General features: G+C 43.6%; 3 protein-coding genes across 8 annotated transcripts in view; 1 reads left to right on the top strand and 2 right to left on the bottom strand.

Moving 5' to 3' along the window:
• Positions 1-1,378, bottom strand: part of LOC122551903 — a 66,882-nt gene extending 65,504 nt beyond the window's left edge. The window contains exon 1 of the mRNA XM_043694471.1: positions 909-1,378. The gene's annotated coding sequence lies outside the window, so the exon portion shown is untranslated. The remainder of the gene's footprint in view (positions 1-908) is intronic.
• Positions 1,379-2,934: 1,556 nt separating this feature from the next.
• ndufb3 (NADH:ubiquinone oxidoreductase subunit B3) lies at positions 2,935-8,195 on the bottom strand. The gene is made up of 2 exons (XM_043693177.1): positions 8,024-8,195; positions 2,935-3,221 (listed from the first exon to the last, which is right to left on the bottom strand). The coding sequence occupies exons 1-2, from the start codon at positions 8,134-8,136 to the stop codon at positions 3,065-3,067; spliced, it is 270 nt and encodes an 89-aa protein (XP_043549112.1). The 5' UTR covers positions 8,137-8,195; the 3' UTR covers positions 2,935-3,064.
• Positions 8,196-15,408: 7,213 nt separating this feature from the next.
• LOC122551380 (protein FAM126B-like) overlaps positions 15,409-25,367 on the top strand; it is a 46,461-nt gene continuing 36,502 nt past the window's right edge. For 2 of the 6 annotated variants that reach the window (XM_043693176.1, XM_043693175.1), the window contains exon 1: positions 15,410-15,684. The gene's annotated coding sequence lies outside the window, so the exon portion shown is untranslated. Of the gene's footprint in view, positions 15,685-25,105; positions 25,213-25,367 lie in introns of all 6 variants that reach the window. The other 4 variants (XM_043693174.1, XM_043693172.1, XM_043693173.1 and 1 more) reach the window with 4 other exon arrangements.

Genomic DNA, 25,367 nt, shown 5'->3' with positions numbered 1-25,367 from the left:
AGTCCTGCCCTGATTTGCCTTTCCAGAATGAATTTATCTAACTTAAATTCCATCTGCCACTTCTCAGCCCATTGGCCTATCTAATCAAAATTCCATTGCACTCTGAGGTAACCTTCTTTGTTGTCCACTACACCTCTAATTTTGGTGTCATCTGCAAACCTACTATATCCACATCCAAATCATTTATATAAATGACAAAAAGCGGTGGACCCAGCACTGATTCTTCAATTTCTGGAATGGTAACACACAGGAACTTGGTAGTGGGGGTGTCAATGTCAAGGGACAACTGTTAGATTCTCTCGCTGGAAATGGTCATTGCCTGGCACTTATCTATTTCAAATGTTATTTGCAACTTTTCATCCCAAAACCAGAATCTTGCCTAGTTTGTGCTGCATTTGATCGTGTACTGCTTCAGTATTTCAGAAGTCTTGAATGGTGCTAAACATTATGCAATCATGGGCAGACATTCCCACTTTTGATCTTACAATGGAGGGAAATTCGCTGATGAAGCAGCTGAAGACAGCATCCCAACAATAGTAGAAAATCAAGGGGCAAGAGGGAGAAACTGAAAATAAACAATGTCACTAGAGAAACAGCACAAAGAAAATCAACAGGTCTAAAGGCTGACATGTCTCCGAGACCAACTGTCTCGCATCCTAGGCCATTTGTCCCTTTGGGATGTCAGTGTAATCTTAAACTATACTCTCCTCGTTGCTTTCATTGCTACTGATCTGATTCCAGTGTTGCCAGGTATGGAGGAGGCCTTTCACCCCCTCTATTCTGTGCTGTATCACCATCCACCTCCTTTCCCTGACACTCTAACTTTATGGTGTCATCCTCTGTGCTCTGCCACAAGTTCTAACCATCAACACCTTGATCAATTTAACTTCGTCATCTCCTACAAATACCATCTCCTGGTGTGGGGGTGGGGTTTCCAAACATCCAGCCTCTCCTCCAGCTCCAGGCCCTGATCTCTGCTCCAGCCCAACCCCAGGCTTTCCTCCAGCCCTGGGCCCAGGCCCAGTCCCCGGCCTCTGTTCCAGTTCCAACCCCGGGCCCAGGCCCAGGCTCAGGCCCTCCTCCTGCGGTAGTGGTTAATCGCGGGCCGGATTCCGGGCCTCACACACCGACCTGCCCCGATCACCTGTTCTCGTCCCCTGGAGAAAGTGAAAGTGAAAGCATCGCGTTATGATCAGGGCAGGGGCCGGGGCCGGGAGCCGGCTCCCCCCCGCCGCTCTCTGACCACAGGCTCTGGGCGGGCGGACTGTCTGAACGGAGCGCAGGAACATCGTAAAAACATCTCCTCTCCCTCGGAACGGTCTTCATTGGGGTATTTCCTAAACACCATGGCCCACTTACTCCCTGTCTTCCCACACAGAATTCCCGTCCACATGCAGTGTATAGCACATCTCCATCCTTTATATACTCCCAACCCTCCTGTATCCACATCCCCTTCACTCATCCCTATTTCCCCAACCCTCCTGTATCTGCATTCCCATCTCTCATAACTCCAATCCTCCTCTATCCACATCCCCTTCCCTCATATACCCCAATCCCTTTATATATCCCCAACCCTTCTGTATCCACATCCTCTTCCCTCATATACCTTTATCCCTTCTATATTCCCAACCCTCCTGTATCAGCATTCTCATCTCACATAATCCCAATCCTCCTGTACCCACATCCCCTTCCCTTATATACCATCATCCATCCATCATATGTTCTCTTCCCTCCCCATCTTTCATATACCCTCACCCTTATATATCTCCAAACCTCCTGTATCCACATCCCTCATATACCCCCACCACCCCTATATCCACATCCCTCATATACCCCCCATCCCTTTATATATTCCCAACCTTCACATCCTCATCCTTCCTGCCCCTTTACACCTCATCCCCTCCAACATAGACTCTTCAAATACCAAGTCATGCCCCTCACCTCCACATAACATGGAGAGCTCAGCAGGTACTGTAACATAATGCAAAGATGCTGGAGATCTGAAAAAAAAGAGATTGGTTCTGAAGAGTGGTCAAAATCAAAACTTTAACTCTGCTTTCTCATACAGATGCTGCCAGCTCAGAATTTTACTGCTTTTGTTTCAGGCACAGTAGCAAACTTATTGTGTTACTGGACTAATAACCCAGAGTCCTGAATGATACTCTCTGGAGAGAAGACAACCCAGCCTCCAAGAAAATAAATTCCTCATCTGTCTCCTAAATGGGAGACCCTTTATTTTTAATCCATGCCCCCAGTTATAGATTCCCTCCACAAATATCCTTGCAGCATCTACCCTCTCAGAATCTTATGTTTCAAAAATATCACTTTTTCATTCTTCTCAGCTCCAAACAGTACAGGCCCAACCCAATCAACCTTTCTCATAAGGCAACCCCAAACTAATTATTCTTTGAACAGTCTGCTATGCAAGTATTATTCCTTAATGAGACCAAAACTATACATGTACAGCTGGGGCAAAACTTTCCCACTGTTATACTCCATCCTCATTGCAATAAAAGCCAATATTTTCATTGGCCTTTGTAATTACTTGATATTTTGTGATTCAAAGACACCTTGAGGCAATGGCCACAAGGCTTCCCAATGTTTCACTGGAGGTGCTTGTACCTTATCCAATACTGGACATTAAACAAGCAGCCTGACGGCACAGTGAAAAAATCAAGAAAAAAGTGATAAGACTTCCTATTATGGATCCTGAATTATTTTTTGATGATGTCTCCAAGAAGCAGCAGGCAAATGAGAAATAGGAACGCGCCAAAGATAACTCGTAAGTGTGCGCACCAGAGAAAACGTCACATGCTTCTCAATCAACAAAAAGAACACACGAAACAAGTATAGGGCAGTCACCAGGTGAAAACAGATAATAGGAGCTGATATCAATGGTGAAAAGACTTCAAAAGGAACATGACTGAGCATAAGTGCTGATTCAATTAATTATTTTATTCTGTAAAGACATTTGCTTCTTGTTTCATACATTGGTTACAGCTCACTGACTGGAAAGGAGAGATAGAGAGTTGTACATAATTTCAAAGTCTTCAGTCTTCATTCATTAGTGATGTCCTCCGTTTTTCTTGGGAGAAAATAGTGCATACTCAACACCCAAAGCCACAACAAATGCTGCAAATCCCCATTTGAAGCCTCGAGAAAAGACATTGGTGAAGGTGATAGGTTTACGAAAGCCTCCGTTGAACCGCCAGGCTTCATTACTGTTAGAAAAGACAACAAAGAAAATGGTCTTAAGATTGGATGTGAACTGTTAATTCTGGCATAGTTCACAAAGCAGTCATGTGTACTTTGAACAACTGATGGTCAGGTCTCTCGTATTAACTGAAGGCAAATTTCTCACATGGCATTCGAGTGGGATTGCAGGGTTTTGAACCAGTACAAGGCAAGGAATGTCAATAAAAAAAGCAAATGACAGATTTGTCTGAACTGGCAACAATCCACCTCACTGGAAGTTGCAGGAGGGAGAGGGACAATCATGAGGGCTCTGCATTTGGAGAGGAGAGGATGGGGAAAGAAAGATTGCAAATGGTCTGGTTCAGACACAGTCAGATTGGAGAGGAATGGAGTTAGAGACTAGAGATAGAATAGAACAGCTTGGTGGCTATCATGTTTACAGATCTATATAAAATATATGGAGCAGGAAGCAGCGATTCTACTGACTGAATGGTTCAACAGTCTCAATCAGAACATGCCTAATCTGTACTTAACTCCACAAACTTTTTTCTTTTGATCATTTTACACACAAAAGCAATCTTTCTCCTCCAATTTCAATTAATTTTTTTTTGAGGAATGAGCTCCAAGTTTACACACTTTGAGATTATGATAATATACTTACTGGTTTCACTCCTAAATGAAGTAGAGCGCTCATTTCAATTTCCACAAGGAACAGTTTTGCCTGGTCAACTCCATGGAATCCCAGCAGTCTTGTCCCTGCCTGAACCAGAAGCTACCAGTTTGTATTCCCACCCCAGGATTAGATTGTCAAGAAAGGGGAGCCGATAACGTGGCCAGTTACGATGAGTACCAACCCACAAATCCTTCCAACACATGCCAATGGTAGGTAGTAAGACTGGGAGGTGAACCTAGTTGGTCATGGGATGGAAAGAAATTGGAGCCTCAACCATGGTTGTCATTAGCTCCAGCCTACAACATGTAAATGTGCATCTTGCCACAGCTGCACTGACTCCACTTTGCTCAGAAAGCCGGATGGTTGTGCTAGTGAAATGGAGTTTGATTCCTGTTCTGATGGGGGTGAATTCAGGACCTGCCTCCTTCCTCCACTCATGGCAGAGATGGTGACTTTGTGGGTCAAATCTGCCTTCAGGCAGAGAACTTAAGAACATCCTTTTAAAATTTTGAACTAAAATTAGATCACTTGTCAAAGTTGTTGTGGTTCTGTTCGCCAAGCTGGGAACTTGTGTTGCAGACGTTTCGTCCCCTGTCTAGGTGACATCCTCAGTGCTTGGGAGCCTCCTGTGAAGCGCTTCTGTGATGTTTCCTCCGGCATTTATAGTGGTTTGAATCTGCCGCTTCGGGTTGTCAACTGGTGACTCAATCTTGCTTTCTAACTTCAGGGCCAAAGTGGTTTGTGAGCAGTCAGGGACAGCAGCAACATAAGCCACTTTGTTATGGTCACACGTTCTAACACCCAGGGAATGATTAGCAAAGTGATTATCAAATAGCTGGACTTGCAGAGACCTGCCTCTGCCAATAACACTAATCTGACAGGAATCTGTTCTAGGAGTCACCACTACTGGAGAGATTTTATCTCAAACATTTAATGATTTAGCTAGGATGGCTTCTGTCTTTTCTGATTTTAGATTGTAAGACTTCCACATCCTGCCATAAAGTAGTAAAAATTGAGTGGGTGAGTGGGTGAGAGAGTGAGAGAGAGAGAGGTGTAGTCTAATGTCACTGGACTACTAATTGTAACAACTATCACTGACAGTCACTAAAAGCCCATTTGGTTCATCATTGCCCTTTAGGGAAGTAAATCTGCAGTGCTTCTCTGGTCTGGTTCCAGTCCAATGGCATTGTAATTCACTGTCCTCTAAAATGGCCTAGCAAGCTCCTCAGTTCAAGAGAAATTAGGGATGAGCAACAAAAGTTGACCTTGCCAGCAACGAGAACATGAAATTATTTTAAAAAAAAAACAACTTCCAAGCTTTCATAATTCACACATGTACAAAGTTGCTCTGTTCATTTCCAACGGGGGGACAGACAATAATAAATCCACATCTGTGCCCACGGAACTCCTGAGTATCAAAGCCAAAGCTCTCCATGGGCTCTGCTGGGTTAGCTGGTATTAGGAATGAAAAACTGGCCAAACGGCCTCAGCTCGAAGAGGGAAAATCATTTGGAGTTCCATGTGCTGATGACTGTTGCAGCAATGCCATGTTTAAAGCTTAAATTTTGAGTGAGGTCAAGACTAACTGATAATGGTTGGTCAAGACTGACCTGGGTGAGACACCAGAATGAGCTGGTGAATTCATTCATGGGTTAGAAATTCACCAGCTTGCCTGGCAAGAGGCAAAATGAAATTCTCAGTCCTCTCAAGCCAGCAGTGAATCAGCAACCAGAGCTGGTCATTACATGCTGCCAGGAATAGAAACATCAACAACTGCTCACAGCAGCTCAGTAATCAGCACCCTGACTGACTGAAAAATTTCCAAATAAAAGTTCAATATTATTATAGTCAATCATAATCTAGAAACATGAACACCTGACAGAATAAAAGAACCCCAGTTGGCACCACCCACAATATCTATTTATACTCTCCACTCCCGAAGCACAGCAGCAGCACTGCAGCAACTCACCAAGATTCTCTTGACATTTTTCAAATCCACAACCTCTACCATCTAAAGGGACAAGAGCAGCAGACACACAAGAACACCACCATCAGCAAGTCACTCATCATTCTGACTTGCAATATATTGCCATTCCTTCACTGTCACTGGGTCAAAATCCCAAACCTCCAGTCCTTACAGCATTAAGAATGCATCTACATCCCAAGTATTGCAGCAAGGATATTCTCTACCACCTTCTGCCAGAGCAATTAAAGAGGGATAATAAATGCTGGCCTCGCCCACAATATCCAAATCCTGTGAAAGAATCCAAAAAAGATTGAAAAGCAGAGAATGTATGCTAAACTTCATTGGAACCTCAACCAGATTACACAAAGCCACTGTAGAGATTTCTGCTCTCCACGTTATAAGGGCACAGACGCACTGGAGAGTCTGAAAAAGAGATTTGCAAGATTCTACCAAAAAGGGGGTAATAACCACTGGTAAAAATCAAAGTAAGATGTTTTTAAGATTTTAATTGATTAGCTGTGGAGAAGACCCAAACTAAGAAATATGAAGAGAAGAACAGAATAGAATGACTGCAGTGAAAAGTTTGTGAAGTTGCCTCTCAACATCATCTTAGGTACAAAGTACATATACTTTAAGTATTGTTACAGAGTTTAAAAAAAAGGTGAGCATGGGAACAGAGCTATAAAAGTCCAGAATGATAATAGAAAGTGACCATAAAGTACTTAAGCTCCAGTTCCTCTCCAACATGAATCTGTGCCAGCTGGCCCCAGAACAAGCGGCCACAGTGCCTCCACGTGCCAGCCTCCTTCCAGGACTGGCCTGGGCCGTGCCCATTCTGCTACCACTCTAGCTACAGCCTGCTCTGCCATCCCTCCAGAATCAGCCCACTTGCTCTGCCGCAGGACTTGACATGTGCTCACTCTGCTGCCAATTGTCTCAGCCTATGTGCTCTGCTCCCTCCCGGGTTCTGGCCATGACCCATCTCCCTTGACTCCACTCTCCAGGTAGGGCAAGGCGGGGCAGTGAAAAGTTTGCAGGGAGTGAGGGGGAGCAGTGCTGGTGAGAAAAGCTATAAAGATGAGAAAAAAAAATGAAAAGGAACTGGCGAGCAGAGGACCTCTGACTGGAGCCACCCCACTAATCAATCCAAAAGAGAATTAATGAGTAACATCTTTACCAAGAGAGCAGTAAGAATGTGGAACCCAGTTTCAAAGGGAAAGGATGAGGTATTTAAGGAGAAGCTAGATAAGCACAAGAAAGGAATGGAAAGACGGATAATGGGGTGAGAATAACATTGTGTGGGAGGACACTTGGGTAAAATATAAACACTGGCACAGAGCAGTTCAGGCAGTGCCAAAACACTTCACAGCCAATGAAATAAATTTGAATTGTAGCTCCTGTTGTAACGTACACATGACTGCCAGATTATACACAACAAAAAACCCCACTACAGCAATTAAACCATCAGAATCTGTTATTTTTCTCAATGGTTGTTGAGGGCTAAACATTGGCCAAGACAGGGTGGATTGCTCTCTTTTAAAATAGTGCCTTGGGGGATACAGTATTTTATATTTCTACAATGAGACAAATAAGGCTTCAGCCTAACACCACATCTGGAAGACAGTGCAGTGGACATTGAGATTGGAAATAGGGAGTTGCAAGGACTTTTTTTCTTTCCTCTGATTCAGGGGTGAAAGTGCTGCCCCAGCGAGCCAAGTCGGGGGGGGGGGGGGGCAGATTACTCTCACGGGAGGCAAGACCAGCAGGACATGGTGCCTGTGAATCTGTTTGTAAAGAAGGGCTACACATTGGCTTCTCCAACTCCTGATGCTGCCTGGCTCACCGTGTTCTACCAACCTCCTGCTTGTCTGCCTTGGATTCCAGCATCTGCAGATTGTTTTTGTCTCCAGCCATTTCGGAGGGCAGCTGAAGCACAGCTGGAACATCAGGGGTGAGGGGTCAGGGATGGAAGGTTTCTCCTCCTGAAGGGGACCTGGGTGAACCAGCGGGAATTTTAACAACAATTCACAATTACCAGTCACGGCTACCACTGCACTACCATTACAGCATCAAATATAGTACTTTCAAATAAACCTGTGGGACTATAACCTGGTGTCATGTCATTTTTAAGCTCCCAGCACCATTTATGGGCTTTCAACTCCCACAGCCCCGAGCCCCACTTCACCCACCGGGCCCACGGGTCGCTCAGGCCCCGTCTCCGCAACCTCTCCTGCACCAGTTCCAGCGGGGTCCCCTCGACCTTCCAGCTCCGGGTGTCCGGCAGCTCCGAGCCCGTCCCCATGGTGAGAGTGCGCCCTCCAGCTGACCCGGAAGCAACGACACACCGAGTGACCCCGGAAACGCCACACCCGCCCCGCGCGCGCATACACACACCCGCCGCGCCGCTCCGCCCCGCCCACCTCCGCCACGTGAGCATTCCGCCTCCGCGCTTGCGCACTCAGTTGAATCGGATCAGAGGCGGAGGGAGGGATTGGAGACCCGGACGGGAGACTGTGGTGGCTGGATTAAAGTAGGGCCGGGGGCGAGGAAGACACGAATGGTGAACGGGAATAGGTGAGAGGAATAGGAATGAGGAGGTGGATAAAGAATGGGGATCATCAGTATAAGTGGGAATGGGTCAGGGAATTCTCATCATGACAGGGAGTGGGATTGACAAAGGGAATGAACTGGATTGACCACATTAATATCGTGCCTACAAAATGCAGGTCGGAGGGTAGGGTTCCCTAGATGCTGCCTGACCTGCTGCGCTTCTCCAGCAACACATTTCCATCTCTGATCTCCAGCATCTGCAGACCTCATTTTCTCTTCAAAGGGAATGAACTGGATTGACCACATTAATATCGTGCCTACAAAATGCAGGTCGGAGGGTAGGAATGCTGCAGCCCTTTCCTGGTGAAGGGCTTCTGCCCGAAACGTCGATCCTCGGACGCTGCCTGACCTGCTGTGCTTTTCCAGCACCTCTCTAATCTCCAAGCATCTGCAGTACCCATTCCGCCATGCTGCAGAAGGTAATTCACCTCAGTCCCCAAAGCCTGTGCACCACTGTCAAGAAACAACTCTGAATGGTGATGGGATGTTCCCCACATCCAGCTCCAACAAAACTCGAAAAATTTGAGACCATCCAGGACAAAGCAGCTCACTCGACTGGCACCACATCCACAGATATTCAGTTCCTCCATGGATGCACAGTAGCAACAGTGTGTATGATTGACAAGATGCACGTCAGCAACTCACCAACGCTCCTTTGAAATCCATGGCCTCTTCCATATCGATGGATAAGGGCAGCAAATACATGGGAACACCACGTGTTGCAAGTTCCCCTCCAAGCCACTCTTGATCCTGATTAGGAAGTATATTGTAGTTCCGCAGTAAGGTTATAATCAACTAGGAGAAAGTGAGGACTGAAGATTTTGGAGTGTCAGAGGCCTCATTCCTGATGAAGGGCTTATGCCCAAAGTGTCGATTTTCCTGCTCCTCAAATGCTGCCTGACCTGCTGTGTTTTTTCAGCACCACACTCAACTCAGTATATTGTTGTTTCTTTACTGTCACTGGAACTCCCTCCTGAGCAACACAAGAACATGCTTCAATACCATGTTTGCAAGGGCAATTAGGGATGGACAACAAATGCTAGCCTAAGCAGCAATGTCCACATTACAGAATGTATAAAGAAAGTTCTAAATATATCCACTGGTGCCAGTTCTTTCATGCCACCAGTGATCATCATCTTTTGTTCTGTAATCTATTCTGCTCTTGTGCCCCCACTCCTGACCTTGATATTCATCCAGTGAGAATCCAGTGTGTCCACTGATGGTCTCCCTTTGGAATAATGCCTGGCCTTCACTTACCTGCAATATCTGTCTCTGAATGTGGATACTAAGTCATCAGTGCTCCATACGAATTCCAGCTACAATTTTAATATGGGATTCTGACTTTAACTCTGAACTATCTCCTATTGTTCCCCTATATTCCCTTTTTAGTACTACTATAAGTATCCTAATTAATACTAAATATTCTGTCATGTAACTCAGGCTTCCCCTCATCCATTCTTGTGCAGTCTTTGGCTGTTGCTCCTGACCTAATAGTATCACTTCAGTTGAACTTCTACTACCTTTCTCCTTCATTTTATTTTTTTCTCTGCCCCTCCTCAATCACTCCCTTTCATTGTTATGACGACTTTGGCCTCTCAGTTATTCTGTCCTTTTGAATCTCTACTCCAACTGCCCAGTATTTCTGAACTTTCCTACTCTTCTGCTGCTGCCACAGGCTTAACTCTCTGATTGGTCGGTCTACAGTTCTTTCTAGGTCTTTGGTAGAATTCCCCACATGGGCCATTAAGGCATCCACTGTTCCCTCCTCATAAACAGCCAGTTGAACCACCCCATCCTATTCTTGCTGATCTTTCTGTGTTGTGTGCCCACTGGGGACTAACCTTGCCAATTTTGACCTGTCACACTCATCTCACTTGCTGCTAATCCTTTAGATTCTACCAGTGGATCAGCACACATCTCCTCTACATCTCTCTGCAACATTATTCATTTACTTGTGAACAAAGCGCTTTCCAACCATGAACTTATTATGAATGATTGCATAGAAATCATGGCCCTAAATGGAACCAAACCAAAAACCCAAAGAACTGCAGATGCTGGAAATCAGAAACCAAATCAGAATTTGCTCAAAAATCACTGCAGATCTGGCAGCATCTGTGGAGACAAAGTGTTGTTAACTGAAGAGTTCTGAAGAAGGGTCGCTGGACCTGAAACATTAATTCTGCTTTCTCAGCACAGATCCTGCCAGACCTGCTGAGTTCTTCCAGCAATTTTCCACCAGTAGAAATCTGACTGAGGGGAGACGACACAATTCCCAATAACATAGGCTCCCTGCCTGACTATGTTCTTCATATTATGTCTCACTCAACCCCTGGTCTAACCCCCTACTCCTCTGACCCTTAGGTTTTTATTTTGTTCTATCTCTCTCTTCTCATATTAAATACTGCTTCTCAATCATCCTCCCTAGTTCTATACCGATGTTTCAACTGCTTTCCTTCCTCAACCTTTGCTCCAGACAGCTTTGCATCCTCAGTGATTTTAATCTCCATCTCAATTCAACACTTTCTCTCTGTTCACTCCTTTTACCCTTCATTAATTGTATCTTCTGCATTATGCCCTCCAACACAATATTTATTATTTGTTTCTTCCAACACTATACCTATAATGTAAATCACAAGTACAGATATCATTGATAAACTTTTTGTATCACTTAATACCCATATTCTGCCTCACCATCCCAACTCTACTTCCTTCTATATCCATTCCTGGTCCAATCAATCTCCCAATTTTACTTTGAGCTGTACTCTCAAATTCCCAACTTTCTATCCTTTGACCCTCCATTGATCAGATTTCTGTAGCAATTGATTTGCTCAACTGTGCTCTCTCTTCCACACGTGGTGTCCTAGTTACCCCAAAAAATTCATAACATACTGGCTGTTTGCTGCTTTCTCAGTATGGCCCTCACCTCCACTCCCTTAAGTCAAAGGACCACATACTTAATAGGATATGGTGGACATCTGGGACAGCCATTTGTTGCCTGATCTGACTAGATCACTTAAAGCTCCATCATATTCTGCTTTTGTCAAATACAACTACAGTATCCATTTCTTCAGGATATCCTTGAATGCAAACACAACTCCTGTCTTTTATTTTACTGCAAACCAACTTCTTAAAACTCCGTTCCCATTCATTCTACTCCCACCTCTGTTACTTCCATCCTTTCCCCAGCCCTTCAAGATACATTTCTAGCAAGGACTCCCATATCTTAAGCCAAAACTTGATTCTTTCTTGAATTTTTCTACTGTCTCTCCTCAAACCCATGCCCCATTCCTTCGATCATGTTCTCTCTTGGCTGTTGAGCATTCAACTTACACTCCTAACCTGCACATTAGTTAATACTGTTAACAGTTATCTCTTTTTACATGTTGTACCTCTCTCCTTTAAATTTGCCTTCTCCTCAAAAAAGCTAAGTGTAGCCACACTATCATCAGCAGTGGTTTCTCTTCCTGCTCCTGCATCATGCTCTGAGGTGACCGACTAGAATCGGTTCTTGGTTTCCTTCATTTACATGCTGCCCTTGACAATTTTGTCCAAAAATACTTCATCAAATTCCCCATACAAGGTAATGATAACCAGCACTACCTCAGCAACCATGTCTTTGGATTCCTCCATTGTGTCTATTTTACCAGACTGCCTGTCCAGTATCCAGTACTGGATGAAATTCTGTCTAGTTCAATATTATAATTACCAAATCTAACATCATTAGTCCTCGGCACTCTTCTACCTCACCTCTGATTTAACTCCACTCCTGAGGCTGAAACAAACAGTTTGGTCCCAAGATGAACTTTTAATTACATTTTCATTGCATTACCAAGACCACCATTTTTCTCACTTGCATAACCCTGCCAATCTTTGTCTCTCCCTCATATCAACTGTTACTGAAAGCCTAACCATGCTTTCGTTAACTTCAGATTTGACTATTTCTGACTGGTCCCCACCATCTACCCTCTATAAACTTCAGGCCATCTGTAAAGTTCAACCTATATCTTACTGACATCAAGTCCCTTTCCCCTTTAATCCCTGAACATGCTATCGACAGTGTCACCCAGTTAAACATCTTCCTGTTAAAATCTGGATTTCAATTCCCCCCACAGACTCATCCAACCCTATGTCTGTAATCTCTTCTATCTTTAAAACCCACAGAGAGCTCTGCACTCCTCTAATTCTGGCCTGTTGAGCATTCACAATATAATCACTGTATCATTGATCACTCTGCTTTCAGTTGCCTGGGTTCTAAGCCTTTCCATCTCACTTTTGATCTTTGTGACATTCTTTAAAAAACAATTCCTTGAACAAAGCAGCAGTCATTTGATCTAATATCATCTTGTAGGATGTCATAATATGTTTTATAATACCCCTATGAAGCACCATGGGATATTTTATTATATAAATATTGCTATATAAATACGAGTTGTTGATCTCCTTAGTACAAGCTCCCACAGAGTTTGAAACAGTACTAAGGTGTCATTCTGATGTTGTCATTTTCTACAGTCCCCTATCTTGTGCAGTATACCCTGACTTTTCTTTCTGTACTGATGCATAGACTTTCAGCATCCTCTCCAGTGCTGTGAAGTGCAAAAATGTTTTTATTACCAAGTCACTTTTTTTTAGAGCTATAATATGAATTATCCACATCTCTGTCAAGTTTTATGAGTGATTTTGTCATTTTGTACAACTTAGTGTAAACATGGCTTGGGCAGTAACCTCCTCAGCTCTGAGTCAGAGGTAATAAGTTCAAGATTTTCTGCAGTTTGAGTGCATATTTCAGAGTACCACTCCCAGTGCATTACTGATGGAGGGCTGGACTGTCAAAGGTGAGAATGAGACGTGTAACTGAGGCCCTATCTTCTCCTTGTGGAAGATGCAAATGATTAAAAACTTTCATTTGAGTAATGCCTTTCAAAACTTTGGGATGTCACAAAGTACTTTACAACCAGTAGTTGTTTTGAAGAGTACTTCTTGCTGTAATGTAGGAAACAAGGCAACCTCTTTGTGCATAGCAAATTCCCACAAACCAAATGTGAGAATAAGGAAATAGTCTTTTTTTGAGAAGTTGATTGAGGATAAATATTGGCCAGGACATCAAGCATTCCCCTGATTTTCTTTTAAAATGTTATCTTTCACATTCACCCAAGAGTCAGAAAGGGACTTAATTTGACATCTCATTCCATTGTATTATTCAAGGGAGTGCTGCCCAGTATTCAGTCTAATATTTGTGCTGTTGACATCATTAAATAAAGCAGATTATCTGATCCTTATACTGCTGTTTGTGGGATCTTGCAGCACTTCAGAAATGTGTCATGGGCTAAAACATGCTTTGCAGTTTCAGTTATGAAGGTTGATTTGAGAAGTCAGGATTGTTTTTCAGAAGTAAAGGCTGAGAGCAAATTTGATAGAGATATCAAAATCATGAGGGATCTGGATAGAGTAGACAGGGAAAAATATTTCCCATCCATGAAAGCGTCATAAAAGAGAAGACATGGATTTAAAGTTTTAAAAAATGCAGATTTTGGAAAATTGAAACAAAATCAGAAATTGCTGGAGATACTCAGCAGGTCTGGCAGCATCTGCAGACAGAGAAAGCAGAATTAACATTTCGGGTCCAGTCTCAAGAAGGGCCAAGGAATTGGAAACATTAACCCTGCCTTCTCTCTCCACAGATACTGCCAGACCTGCTGAGTTTCTCCATGGGTTTAAAATTGAGATTGTGGTGCTGGAAAAGCAAACAGCTCAGGAAGCATCCGAGGAGCAGGAGAATCAACATTTCGGGCATAAGTCCTTCATCAGAAACCATGCCTGAAATGTCGATTCCCCTGCTCCTTGGATGCTGCCTGACCTGCTGTGCTTTTCCAACACCACACTCTCGATCCTGTATTCCAGCATCTGCAGTCCTCACTTTCTATATGGATTTAAAATGTTTGGCAAAAACAATATGAGGCAATGCCCTTTCACATATTGAGTGGTTAAGATCTGAGAGTGTGATGGGGGCAAGTTCAATCAAAGCATTTAAGAGGGATTTGGACTGTTGTCTGAAAAAGAAAGAATGTGCAAAGCTACTAAAAGAATTGCTTCTTCTGAGAGCATTACAGACAGGCAGGCCAAATGGGGTCCTTTTGTGCAATAATCAATCTGTCGTACATCCTCAGGTCACAGAGGGTGCATGTCCTTCTCTAGTGATACCTGTTAATATTAGATTAGATTACCTACAGTGTGGAAACGGGCCCTTCGGCCCAACGAGTCCACACCAACCTGCCGAAGCGCAACCCACCCAAACCCATTCCCCTCCATTTTTACACTTTCACCTAACACTACGGGCAATTTAGCATGGCCAATCCACCTAACCTGCACATTTTTGGACTGTGGGAGGAAACCGGAGCACCCGGAGGAAACCCACGTAGACATGGGGAGAATGTGCAAACTCCACACAGTCAGTCGCCTGAGGTGGGAATTGAACCCGGGTCTCTGGCGCCGTGAGGCAACAGTGCTAACCACTGTGCCACCTTTTGAAAAGTCTGCAAATGATGGAGACATGGCAGTGCAGAAGTGGGAATTACACGACAGTGTGTATTTCTCCTGTTTTTTTCCAGCTGTCATGTATCCATTTGCGCCAGCTGCCAATGATGGCAATCCTGAGGTCCCAGCATGCAGAGCGCTGGTGAAACTCCCCTGTTGATACAATAGGAACCTGGGCTTCAATGGCGAGGGTCCGCAGCCGCGGTGGATAATGGGATAACTCCCCCTCCATTACAACCACCGTTTCAAACTGGAAATACAGTAGAGAAATGGCAAAGACATGCCTAGCGTAGTGGGGGGATCCGGAGACATCAAAAAAGGTCTTTGTATCGGTTGTGGAGCTCGATACAGCCAGCGGACGCCGAGAAACCTGCAGACCCGGAGGGCTTAGCGTGTGACACCGAGCCGGCTGGTAGCCGGTGGGTATAGAATGTGACACCCGCGCCCCTGACCAATGGGCGGCGCGGATGGTGGCGGGTGGAGGGCCAATGGGAGAGGCGGATGGAGTAGTGGAAGGGGCCGGCTCCTGGATGTTATTGAAGGAGGGGAATGAAGCCAGGAGCCCGGAGCCGGGCCTGAGGAGTCAGGGTGTAACCCCGCGCAACGGAGGACACACGCTGCCGGCAGTACAGGTAGATTCCGGGGGACGGGCCGAGGGAAGGCGTGGGCTAAGAGACTTCGGAAAGAAGGTTCGGGCCTAGAGCTGGAGGTGAGTGGGACAAGGACGGCGAGGGAAAGGATTCCCCTGTGTGGGACTGTCTGTGTATACACTATGTTTAACACATAGCGTGTTTGTTTGCAGGGGTCTGTAATCCCATGCTTCTATATGGTGTGTCTCTGGCTTCAGATCCTGGTCTTCAAATACTCTTTCTCAAGTCAGTCAAAGGCTGAGATGGCACATAGGAGGTGATGACTGACTTGGTCGTCCATGCCTCTATCATGGAGAGAAGGCTCCAGACATAAGGAAAATGACATTTTCCAATCTGTCGCAGTTGGCCTTAACCAAATGTGGGTGTTCTTATGCTTTTTGGAGCTGTTTGGAAGTGGGGTTTTAGTTTTATGGATGTTCAGTGAAAGACCCATTTTCTTGTGTGCTTCAGAGATGGAGTCCCCAATGACCTGGAGCTCAGGCTCTGAGTGGGTGCACAGACAGGTGTCTTTTGCACATTGGAGCTCAATGATGTTGGCGTGGCCTTGCTTTAAATGTGGTATTCATTAACCAGTTTGCCATCTGTTCTGTGAATCATCTAGGAATTTGCTGGAGATGAGGTGTTGGTGTGAAGTCTAGTATATATGTGTGACCTTGGGTCTGTAATCATGTTTATGGGTGTGTGTGTGTTTCTTTTGTAATCTGGAAGTGTGTAGCTCTAATCCAGTCATGCACATGTGCTGAACTGTAATATAGTGTGCATGTCTGTATTCACTCTGTGCACCTCATGCTTCTAAATCCTGTGTCTGTGTGTTGGTCTGGACTTCTTAGTGCATTTGTGTGTGCATTGAGTCATCCAGTATGGAAACAAGATCCTCTGTCCAACTAGTCCAAACTGACCCTTCTCAAATTAAACTAGTCTCACTTACCTGCGTTTGGCCCATATCTCTCCAAACCTTTCCTATTCATGTACTTTTCCAGATGTCTTTTAAATGTTGTAACTGTACCTATATCCACGACTTCCTCTGGCAATTCATTCCACACACAAACCACACTGTGGGGAAAATAGTTGCCCCCCCTTGTCCATTTTAAAACTTGCCCTGTCATCTTAAAAATATGGCCCCTAGTTTTGAACTCCCCCCAACCTAGAGAAAAGACTCCCTCATGATTTTATAAGCTTCTATAAGATCACCCCTCAGCCTCCTCCCTCCAGCGGAAAAAATCCCAGCCTATCCTTATAACTCATGCTCCATTCCTGGCAACATTCTGATAAATGTCTACTGAACTCTCTCCAATTTAGTAATATCCTTTTTATATCAGGGCAACCAGACTGTACACAGTACTCCAAAAGTGGCCATACCAATTTCCTGTACAACCTCAACATGACTCCATATACTCCTATACTCAAAAGTCTGAGCAGCGAAGGCAAGTGTGCTAATGCTTTCTTAAACACCCTGTCTACTATAATGCAAACTTCAAAGAGTTATGTACCTGAGACCCTTGGTCTCTCTGTTTTACAGCACTACCCGGGGTCCTGCCATTAATTGTATAAGTCTTGCTCTTGTTTGTTTTACCAAAATGCAATATCAAACTCCATCTGTCGCTCCTCAGCCTATTGACCAAATTGATCAAGATCTCTTTGTAATATTAGATAATCTTCTTCACTGTCCACTACACCACCAATTTTGGTGTCATCCGTAAACTTACTAACCTTGACTCCTATATTCCCATTGAAATCATTTATATAAATGACAAACAAAAGTGGACGGGGTACTGATTCTTTGGAACACCGCTGGTCACATGCCTTCAGTCCAAAAAACAATCCTCCACCACCACACTCTGTTTCCTACCATCAAGTCAATTTTGTATCCAATTGGCAGGCTCACCCTGAATCCCATGTGCTTTAACTTGGCTAATTAGTCTACTATGTGGAACCTTGTCAACTTTGCGGTCTGAAGTCATTTGTATGTATTGTCTGCAGCGTGTGTGCAGTAGTGCATGTGTGTGTGTGAGAGAGAGAGAGAGAGCATCTGTCTGTAATCCTGTGTACGAGACTTTCTGTGGACCGGAACCTTGTCAACTTTGCGGTCTGAAGTCATTTGTATGTATTGTCTGCAGCGTGTGTGCAGTAGTGCATGTGTGTGTGTGAGAGAGAGAGAGCATCTGCCTGTAATCCTGTGTACGAGACTTTCTGTGGACCTGTAATTGTGTGTGTCTGAGTACAGCTCTGTAATCTTGCGAGTACAGGTCTATAGTCCTGTATGTGTAGGTATGTACTTACACATATCTGGGCTCGATTTTGAATCTTCTAAATTGTTTAAAGACATATGTCCAACTTTTTCCTGTTTACTGTGCACATTCAATGCCCTTCTGTGGTGACTGTGTGCTGCTGAGTTTATAATTTATATTTTAACTCTGTCACACTCTGTATTCTCATTTGCAATCTGCACATTGAAAGTGATTTATTGATTCCCATTCGGGACTCTGAGTGGTGAGGCAGCAACAGAGGTCACTTCCACAGCTATGATGTGGAGGACTATCGTGCAGGCAGCTTGTAACATGATGTTATCGACATATTCCTGTCATCTGTTTCCATGATCCAGACCTCATTGTGTTGACCTCTCATTTGCATGGGTTTGTTCTTGTAATGAGGGAGCTAGCTGTGCTTTGGAAGTTATATAGGCATCTTGAGAATTGCTAGTAATTTGCCTCCGGTTTCCTCTCCTTTTCCCCCTCTTGTCAACTCTCAGTCCTGGTCTAAATGCAGGCCCTTGGAATTTACTTATTCCTTTACAACATTGGGCATCAAACATCTTGTAACAATCGGCCTGCTTTTCCAATTTCTGTGAGGGTTCAGAGTGATAGAATAGAATCATAGAGTAATAACCGCATAAAAACAGGCCTTTTGGCCAACCGAGATTTCTAATGTCGGAAGTTAATTCTAAATGGTGAAGCTGAGGTGGCAGTTTTCTGATGGGATGAAATGAACTCTCTTCCTGCTAATCCATAAGCAGTGGGGAGAGAGCTGTGCTTGCTACCAACTTGCCAGTTATTTACCCTTGTGCTACATGCGGCACGTTGTTCATTTTCCCAGTGTGTCAAACCTGGGTTTGGATGTCATGCTGCCCTCTCTATAACACCAGCCTCATTCAGTGGCTGAGGTTTTTGATTCTTCTGCAAAACTTAGGCACTAGTTCAGGATATTGACTGGCAGATTAGCAGCTGCAGGTGTCACTCAGAGCTAAATCCCCAGTGTCTTGATACAGAATCAGAGAATGGTTATAGCACATAAGGAGGCTATTCGACCCCACCATTTCTATGCTGATTCTCTAAAAGAGCAGTTCACCTTGTGCCATGTCCCCTGCCTTCTCCCCATAACCCTGCACATTCTTTCTCTTCAGATGATAGTTCACTTCCCTTTTTAATGCCTTGACTGAATTTGCCTTCATGCATACTTGGGCAGTACATTTCAGATCCCAACCACCAACCGTGTGGAAAAAGATTTTTCCCATGTTGCTATTGCTTCTTTTGCCAAACACCATAAGTTGTTGAATTCTCTGGTTCTTGATCCTTCCACTAATGGGAACAGCTTCTCCTTATCTGCTCTGTCAGACTTTAAATCCCTCCATCCTCAATCTCTTGTCTCTCTGTAGAAAACGGTTCCTATTTCTCTGATCTGTCAACATAACTGAAGGTCCTCATTCTAATGAATCCTTTCTGAAACCTCTTCATTGCTTCACATTCTTCCTAAATTACAGGATCTAGATTTAGAGAAAATCCTCCAGTTAAGTCTCACCAAAATTCTATACAAGTTTAACATAACCTTATTGCTTTTGTACTCTTTGCCCTTAATGATAACTCTCAAGATCCAATATGTTTTATTAATAATGCTCTTAACCTGTCCTGCTAACTTCAATGATTTATACACATATGTTGTGTTGAAATGTTCAGTGGTACCCTGCAATGCAGGGTGAATCAGAAGTTGAACTGTGTGTGAATTGAATCCTATGTCACATGTCACTGTATGATCATTTGTGTAATATTTAATCTGTATGGAGGGTGGCATTTTTTTCTGGGGAGGCTAGGGTCCATCATCACTGCGGTAATGACATTTTGATAAGATTTTAATATTAGTTTCTGTAGACAACTTTGTTGCAGTGCCTCACCATGGGCTGTCTGACCTGTTTAATGTTTATTTAAAAGAGAAGAGGTTGGATACAACAGAATTTCCAGACTGGGTGTTCGATTTAATAATTGTTTTTTGGAAACACTGTCACACCTGTAACAACTGTGGCAGGAAGAGTGCAGTGGAAATTAAACCTTCTTGTTTTATTGGACAATATTGCAATTTGAGGAGTTGTTTTTTAACTCCATTTGTAGGATGTGTACGTTGCTGACCAGAGCAGTATTTATTGCTCATCCCTCATTACATTTGATCATGAGCTATTTTCTTGAACAGCTGCAGTCTGTGAGGTGTAGATGCATTCACATTGCTTTCTTTATACTAGTTTGGTACAACTGAGTGGCTTGCTATGCCATTTCAAAAGGCAACTGCAAGTAAAGAGCCAGCCACAATTGCTGTGGTTCCGGGGTCACATGCGCACGAATAGATAAAGGTAGCAGACTTCCTTCCCTCTCTGAAGGAAATTAGTGAGCCAACTGGTTTTAAATGACAGTTTGATAGCTTTGTGATTCTTATGAGGCTAGAATTTAATTCCAGGTATCTTAGTTAATTGAGCTTGAATTCACCCAGCTGCCATGGTGGGATTTGAACTTAAAATGAGGCATTCAGGAAGGAATTTGATTATTATCTAAAAAAGCGATTTATGAAAAGTTATGGGAAGAAAGTGGGAGAGTAGCACTAGGTGAATTCCTCCTTTTGACGTGATGGATCGAATGGTCTCCTTTTAGTCATTTGGTGATGCTATGCTTTCTGAGCTTGAGCCCGGCTGTCTACTCTTTTCTGAAAATAACTTCAGTGGATTAAGCAGCCCAAGCCCAGGTTTCCGATTGCATGTCCGGTAACATTAGCACCTGTCTGCCATTCCTGTAAGGTCCTGTGATTCTCATCACTGCCAGGGTTTTGCCTTTGTTTTCTGGCTTGGTTACAGTGTCTCCCTTCAGCATTGCATGACTGACCCTAGCAGCTGTTAAACCGGTTGGTGTTTGTGGATGTGTGATTGTGCATCTTAAAGTCACGAAGCTGCCCAGTTGTCTATGGATAGCAGCATGTTTGTAACTCATGCTGGAGGGCATGTTCATTTGGATCATCTGCTTCAGTCACGCTTCTGTGATCGTCAGCAGTAATAGCTCTTCAGACTGTTTTCAAACCTAGTACTGATGGAAAATACACCCCAGCTCACTCAAGCAGTGCATTGTGTGTCATGAGGATCAGGGACCATGATTAACTGCTCTATCAATCTTGCAAACTACCTTGTCTCGAGCTTTCTGAGTCACTGCTTTCTGTCAGATTGTGTACCGTAATAAATTGAGAGTATGTATATCCTGACACAATGCACTTCTGAAATACAGCTTCTTAAACATAATTATCTGCCCCAGTGCCATGGCATATGAAATAACTGAACTGAGGTGGACTGAATGTAATTTTTACAAAGTGTAATGGACTTGGTACTTGGGACTGAAACTGCTCAATTGAAAAACCAGTATACAGGTTTAGTCTGGTCACAGTCCAAAGATCACACTTTTTCTTCTTTGTGATAAGTGACTTGTAAATGTAGTGCAGAACATTTATGACCTGAAATTATTTGAATTCCAATAAGGTGTACATGGGATTCTATAAGTTTACAGACTGTCAGGATATCAGGACAGAAAGGCTTTAGATAGTAGTTTTCCTCACTGTGCCTTTGTGATGGCTGTCCCAAGTTTTTAATGTGTCCTTCAGCATGGAATGTGCCAGTCTCCAACACTCATTTGAGTCAACTGTTTGCACCGGCAGATCAATCCGTTTCGAGCAGATTGAAGAGTGTCTGTCACTGAGTGGATCATCCTTTCAGCTGCAGTAGATGTTTGTCTTTGTGTACATCCATGGTAACAGCTGGTAGAGTACAGAATTCTGCATTATGCAATCCTGCTCATGGTAAACATTGACAAAAACCACTGCATCTCCAGACCTTCTTTGCAAAAGCACATTCGAGGTGGAGATGTGAGCCGGTCTCTTTACCACAGCAGCAGTCTCTAAAGTGGCAGAAAGAATCCACGTGTGCCTGTATGATCTGATTGATAAGGTCAAGCTATGTCTTGGTTAGAAAGTTCTGGTGATGTGGTATCCTGCCACATAACTTGTGACAGTCTGCTCCTGGAACCATCTGACAGGATTGACCCTCTCGTTTCCCTGCGAGGCCTCAAGGATGTTATGTGTTAACCATTGCCTGATGGACTTGTGGTCAAAGATGGTATTCTGTACAGTCTCTTCCATGAAGCACAGGTGTTATGGTACAGTCCAACTAATACGACTGGATCCACAACCTCGGAAAGGTACAACTTCAGCACCTGGTAACATGATGTTTACGTACCAAGGGTCTATGCACAGCATGATGAAACCGCACGCCAAAGTGGCCATCAGAGGAAGACATTGTTGGGTCCATTCTCTCCATCCCTCACCACCACCCCCCCCAAAGAAAACCCACACAGTCTCTTACTCTCACTGTTGCAAAGGAATCTGTGACAGTGAGAGCCGATCATTGATCTTCAGATTGTAATGTCACCTGCTGTCTGGATCCCTGTCTAGTTAGAGCACAGGTCAATTGTTTTTTAAAAGACATTTGAATTCCCATTAACCAACTCAAAGCCATTGCCAGAAGATTACAAGTTTTAAGACTTTATCGAACAAAATCATCAAGTAAATGTTACTGAGTAGGCAGCTAACAATCTGAATAAGACTGACAACACTATTCTGCATTTTATACATTACAACCTATTCTTTACAGGAATCTCTCCAAAATCACTTTCCATTTCTGATGAGTTTACCTCTTTTCCCCCATTTTGCCATGTAACTTCCTGTTCCCATAGCCTGTGGAACTGATCTCTTGCAGCATGGCTCACTTAATTCCTCTTTGTACACCTGGCTGTTTCACTCAAAGTGCTTAAGTTCCTGCGAGTTCCAGCTCCTTGATGAAAGATTAACTTCCTCAGGTACTGACTCTCAAAGGACGGCAGGTTCCTTGTACTAATTCTCAGTGCACATGGGTTCCTCACATACTGACTGCCACAGGGGGACAGCTTCCTCGTGTACTGACACCATTGGGTTACGCATTCCTCATGTACTGTCTTCCACTGGGATACAAGATTCTGTCCATGTGGGCCCTTGATGAACTATAGGTTCAATGCACACTATCATGCAAAATGTAAATGAGGAGGCTATTCAGGCCTTTGAGTATGTCCTGCTATTCAATAAGGTCCAGTCTGATTGTGACCTCAAGTCTGCATTCCCACCTACCCTGACAGCCTCTCTGTCCTTTGCATCATAAGGATCTACCTACCTCTACATAAAAACTTTCAAGGACTCTGCTTCCACTATCTTTTCAGGAAGAAGGGTCCAAAGATTCATGACCTTGTCTGGGGAAAACATTTAGTTTCACTTCTGTTTTAAATGGGTGATCCTGATTTTTAAACAGTGACCTATAGTTCTAGATTCTTCCATAAGATCCTCTCTGTACCTATTCTGTCAGGACCCCTCAAGTTATTCATTGTTTCAATCAACTGCCTGTTACTCTTCCAAACTCCAACAAATGCAATAGCCTGTCCAATAATTACTCATAAAGCAGTTTCCAGGTATTAGTCTGGTGAACCGTGTCTGAGCGGCTTCCAACATATTTGCATCCTTCTGATCTTAAAAAGGTGACTGAAACTGTGCAAGGTACTTCAGATGTGGTCTCAACCAGTGCCCAATATAACTGAAGCATAATTTTCCTGTTTATGTATTCTGTTCCGTGGGTGGCACGGTGGCACAGTGGTTAGCACTGCTGCCTCACAGCGCCAGAGACCTGGGTTCAATTCCTGCCTCAGGCGACTGACTGTGTGGAGTTTGCACATTCTCCCCGTGTCTGCGTGGGTTTCCTCCGGGTGCTCCGGTTTCCTCCCACAGTCCAAAGATGTGCAGGTCAGGTGAATTGGCCATGCTAAATTGCCCGTAGTGTTAGGTATGGGGTAAATGTAGGGGTATGGGTGGGTTGCGCTTCGGCGGGTCGGTGTGGACTTGTTGGGCCGAAGGGCCTGTTTCCACACTGTAAGGTAATGTAATGTACTGTTCCCTTCTTGATAAATGATAACATTTTATTAGCTTTCTTAATTACTTGCTATGCCTATATTCAAACCTTTTGTGTTTCATGCACTAGGATTTTAATTCCTCTGTACCTCAAGGCTCTGCAATTTCTCATCATTTACAGTACACTTTTTATTCGTGTCACCAAATGAACTGTTTCACATTTTTCCTCCATAATACTCCATTTGACATCATCTTGTGCCCTCTTTGCGTCATCTTCACCATTTACTCTCCCACCTGTCTTTGCATTATTGGCAAATTTGGCCGTGTACCTTCTAACATTTCATCCAAATTATTATATAAATCGTAAACGATCCAAGCACCAATTGCTGTGGCACACCACTTGTTACATGGTGCCAACCTGAAAAAGGCTCATTAGACTTATTCTCTGCTTCCTCACGTCTAGCCAATCTTCTATCCATGCCAACACGTTACCCTCTACACATGAGTTTTAATTTTCCTCAATATTCTTTTAATGTGTGACTCTGTTAAATGCCTTCTGAAAATTGAAGTCCAGTCTATTTATCAGTTCCTTTTTATCCATGGTTACCTCCTCAACAAATTCCAATCGATTGGTTCAAACTGATTTCCCTTTTGCAAAACCACATCGACTCTGCCTGATTACCTTGAACTTATCTAAATCCCCTACAATTTCCTCTGTCTGTCTGATTAAATAACCTGGTTGGTAAGGCGGAAATCCTATGTCTTTCCTGGGCCACTGCTCCCTTGGACTTTGAAAACTGCAATCTAATACTCAATCACAGACATAACTCTGGAATTTTCCCAATAGCTTGCTTCACCACCCCAGATCTTTCTTTCTATTTTTGTTCCTTGACTCCTGTTTAGCTCAGCTGCAGCAAGTGGACCCTGCTTGTGGCATTCCAACCCTCTGTAAAGATCATCTTGTCTTTCTGATTGTTCCACGTGTTTTATTGTGAACTGAAATAGGAAAGGGACTGGTTTAGAAGCGAAGGATTGTTATCAGATTTCTTTTTTAAAAACAAGTTACACAACAATTATTGTTAACACAGTTGTCGGTTTAAGCAGCAAGGGGATACCTCGTTATAGGTGAGCTGGTCCCCGGCACTGTGTGAATGAAGATTTGGGCAACAACAAGTAGCTGATTGGTTTGTAGTCTAATGTTCAGTTAGCGATAGTAAAGACCTCAGGCCTGCTGACAACTTGGTGTTTGGCTCTCAGGTAGCTGGAGCAGTTGGACCTCTGGAAAGGAAGGAGCTGTGTTTCTGTTGTGCTGTAAAGCAGCTGACACCTGAAGATAGTCAGTTCACTTTTCCCCTTCAATTGTTGTAAGTTGTGACTTTTTAAAAAAATATTTATATTGAGAAATTGTTTTCTTTACAAAGTTATATAATTACAAAAATAAAACAATTTAAAATTATAACCATTACAATAAGCTACTACCCTACTGTACAAAAAAAATCATAACTACACTCTCAACAAA

This window comes from Chiloscyllium plagiosum, chromosome 7, assembly GCF_004010195.1.
Source record: "Chiloscyllium plagiosum isolate BGI_BamShark_2017 chromosome 7, ASM401019v2, whole genome shotgun sequence".
Lineage (NCBI taxonomy): Eukaryota > Metazoa > Chordata > Chondrichthyes > Orectolobiformes > Hemiscylliidae > Chiloscyllium > Chiloscyllium plagiosum.
This window is presented reverse-complemented; position numbering and strand designations above follow the sequence as displayed.